The sequence below is a fragment of the Octodon degus genome, unplaced genomic scaffold, assembly GCF_000260255.1.
Source record: "Octodon degus isolate 3935 unplaced genomic scaffold, OctDeg1.0 scaffold00187, whole genome shotgun sequence".
Taxonomy (NCBI): Eukaryota; Metazoa; Chordata; class Mammalia; order Rodentia; family Octodontidae; genus Octodon; species Octodon degus.
Window position 1 is genome coordinate 3,766,721 of NW_004524763.1, and position 3,821 is coordinate 3,770,541.

The window sequence follows — 3,821 nt, forward strand, 5'->3', positions numbered from 1 at the left end:
GACAATGACTGGATGTGGCAGACAAGCAGCCAGGCTGGCAACAGAGGGGACAAAGGTTCCTATGGAAGGGGCTGGAACAGCCAGATGTAGGTTATGGTTAACAAACAAGTGCGCTGTATGTAGTCCTGCAGGCCTCCATGGAGCTGCCGTCTCGTCTTAGCCCCGTGGTGTCACAGCTCATCTGACCCCAACCACAGCCTTTGATAAGCTCCTTAGTCCATTTTCAGCTGCCTGCTTCCATGAAGATGTGCACACAACCTGGGTCACATTCACTCACTAATTAAACAGAAGGCCCACTTAGGAGGTCAGCCCTACATATCCCACAGGGCTGGGAAGTAAACAGTCACACTTCAGTCTTGGGGAAGGTGACATGGCAATCCTTTACATTTGTCATGAGTGTTTTCAGCAAGGTGGACACAAACATTGATCATGCTATGTCAATATGAATGCACTATGAATTCCTAGCACATCTGTAAAGCAGTTTCAAGTATGTGATAACTGACCTTGGGCCAGCAAATTGAGGGGCTAGGACCCACCTGGATGTGGGTGCCACCAAACAATGACCGTATAGCCTGGATGGTATGGAAAGAGAAAGCGCTTATTTGTCAAGCACTCTGATTTTGGCCATCACCTCTGGACATCAGTTGCTAGTACCTTCAGCCTTCCCATGCAGACTGGCCTTGCATCCTCCGTCACTCTAGTTCTGCAGCTTGCATCTTCTTGAGCAGCTGCTGGACCCTCCAGCTCTCAAGCACACAGGTGGGCACTGTGGATTCCTCCTCCTTTGGTCTGCAGGGTACCACTGGACTATCCAGCCTCTGATCTGTAGATCTAGCTATATAATTACACATATTTTTGTATTGATTGTTACTCTAGAGAAAGTACAGAGTAGGCTATCTTCTGCTTCAACTTGTTTTCTCCTGCTCTAAGGCTGGTACTCTAATATTCCTTGTTTCGACAGTTTTTAGAGTTGCACAGTGAGAAGCCGGAATCACCAGGACTGCAGGCTGCCCTTCACGTGCCCTGTCACGGCTGCACCTGAGAAACGGCCACAGCACAGCTGGGAAGGAGGGTGGCGCCACGACATTGGTGCACTCACTTCTTCCTCATTCTAGGAGTAGAGTTACATGTGACTAAATTAATTTTTAATGAGGGGCTTTGCTCTGGAGAAATACTAAAGTTAAATGTTAATGAGGATACTGAACTTTTTAAAAACTTTAAAAATCTGGTAATTGAAGGTGCCTGGAAGGGGCAGTTTGGGCTCCTCAGATCCTCCAGGCACAGAAGCACTTGGGTCACACAGAGGGGGACTGAAGCAGAGGGGCCAACCTTGTGTTGGTGGTGCAGCGGCGACAGCAGGAACACCTACAGAACATAGGCCACGTACACAGGGTCACAAAAGGACACCAAGAGTGAGCTTCCAGGAATTTCTGAGATAGGAAATGATTAGTGAAAGGCTCTTTAAACATCAGAATTTTTCATTATTTTATTAAACATTATATTCAAAGTTGTTTTATGTCATAATCACCATCATATAAAACGTGTATATAATACCCCAAACTACCTATTGAACATGTTGCCGAGGTTTATCTGTGTTTAGGATCTCTGTAACATTAAATAAAATTTAATATAAAAACCAACTAATCAGAAGCATGAAAAACACTATGTTTTTAATAAGAGCCTATTGTTGATTCTGGAATAACTGTTGCGTGCATGTCCCTAGTCATGTTGGACTTCTCCTTCAGTTTCGATTGGAGCAATGTGTGCTCTACAACGCCGATTCTAATGTCCATCTGAATGGTTTCTTGCTTCAGTTTTGTTAAGCTCTGTTTAATCTTCACCAAAGGAGCTGGAAAAAAAAACAGCAGCATGGGATGAAGATGTTTATTTGTTATTATAGAATTGTGTGACATTTTCCTCACTTTGTCTTAAGCCAAAAATAGGGTTAAAATCACAGCTGACAACTCACTGACATTCACAGTTTTCCTGTGGCCTTTTAAACACCTGAGACTTTCAGGATGGGAAATGATGTCCTGAGGCTGAACTTAGGAACATTTCCAGGGAAAGAGTTACTAAGCGGGTATTTAAGGACATGTTCAGCATGATTTTATGGGTGAGTATATTTGGCTGCTGGGAAAGTGGACACAGTGGGAGAAACAGAAAGGAAGAATTACTATTTTGTATTTATTTATTCCTGTATTTAGGGCTGGGTCTACAGAATCTACAGGGTCTCACCACATAGAATGGACTCCTAATGATTCTCCTGTTTACAGCCTCCCAAGTGCTGGGATTACAGGCAAGCGCCACCACACGCAGTCTAGATTGCTGCTGTCTCAGTGCACCCCTGGGGCGGGGCCAGCATGGCACATTGGGGATCGAACCCCCGCCCTTGTGAGAATTACTATTTAGAACAAAAAAGCCCCTAAACACCTCCTTAGTATATATCAGAACACTAGAAACTCTTTCTAGGGCATATAAAAACATTAAGCAAATCCTACCAGCCCATGCTGAAGTAACTAGCTCACAAAGGAGGACAATTATTAGGTTATTAATTCTTTTCCACTTGACCTCTGCCCAATTAGGTCTTCTGAGAAGGAGCTAAAAAATAAAACAGGCTACCACATCATGGCCTTAGTGTCCTCTGGCCATATACTTAGTGCTCTTTTGTACAGACAGTGGAAAAAAGAAGCTCATTTCATGAACACAAAATGTTATTTTTTTAAATTGGCAGAACAAAGTACGTACTTAAATATTTCTCTATTTTTGAATCAGTTTGATTTTTTAAAATCCCACAAATGTTAGTGAAAAACTACTCCTTTTAGCAGATTTATATGGGAACACTGCATATCAATTATCACGTGGCACTTTTGTATCATGCAACCCTCTTGACAAAAGGAGCAAACAGCTCTTTCTGAAGGGCCAGCTCCGCACTCATCGGCGCTGCTGCTGGCCCAGGAAGGAGCCCGGCAGGGCCGGTGCTGCCGCACACCTCACTCCCCTCCTGAGCTGAGTGGTACTCACCGCCATCCGTCATGCTGCTGCCTTTCTCTTCCATTTCTTGTTTTACCTTTTCTAATTCTTCTGTAACCTTTCATTGAAAACAGTTTTCATGGTAAGTTGTGAATTTGAACAAACTTTCAAAATGCTTAAATGAAATATCAAGAAAGATTAATTTAGTTATCAGACAAAGGGAAATAACAACAGCAGGACTATTCTGGACGTGAGTCAAACAGGATAAAGCTTGTAGATGAAGGTCTCCACCCGAGATGCTCACTGTGCTCCACGTGATGAGCTTACCTTCCTATTTGCCTTACCATGGTGTGATGTTGGAAAAAGCAGGCTGTTTTCAGAACTCAGGCTCTGCAGTTACCTCATAGCACCTATCATGCCATTCTTTAATAATTAGATATTAATTACAACAGTATAAGCAACCTAAGGAGATTTTCACTTCTAAAGGATTGCTAGGTATCTTTCTTATTATTATAGTTCTACTAGAGACTATGCCACCTTTTTCTTTCTAGAACACTAAAAGATGTTTATAACACATGGTTATATATAAAATGTTTTACTGCTCTACTCAAAATATGAACTCCAAACTCTAGAGGCATACTAAAGTCACTCTGAGGGGCCTGCCCCTTAGCTCAGTTCTTTAAGTGGCTGCTTCAACAAAGCAGTTAGGCTCAGGTTGCTGTGGTTCGATCCCCACAACACAAGACAGCCAGTCATGCCTTGAAGGCATTCGGCGCAAAAAACCCAAAAAAAAACACTTGGGCTGGTGAGATGGCTCAGTGGTCTAAAGCACCTACTTAGAACAAGCTAAG

General features: G+C 43.0%; 1 protein-coding gene across 1 annotated transcript in view; it reads right to left on the bottom strand.

Annotated features, from left to right (window-relative positions):
* Positions 1-1,463: 1,463 nt before the first annotated feature.
* Ift57 (intraflagellar transport 57) overlaps positions 1,464-3,821 on the bottom strand; it is a 72,582-nt gene continuing 70,224 nt past the window's right edge. The window contains exons 10-11 of the mRNA XM_004643968.3: positions 3,022-3,088; positions 1,464-1,849 (exon numbers count right to left, since the gene is read on the bottom strand). Coding sequence (XP_004644025.1) covers positions 1,671-1,849; positions 3,022-3,088 — 246 coding nt within the window. The 3' untranslated portion in view covers positions 1,464-1,670. The remainder of the gene's footprint in view (positions 1,850-3,021; positions 3,089-3,821) is intronic.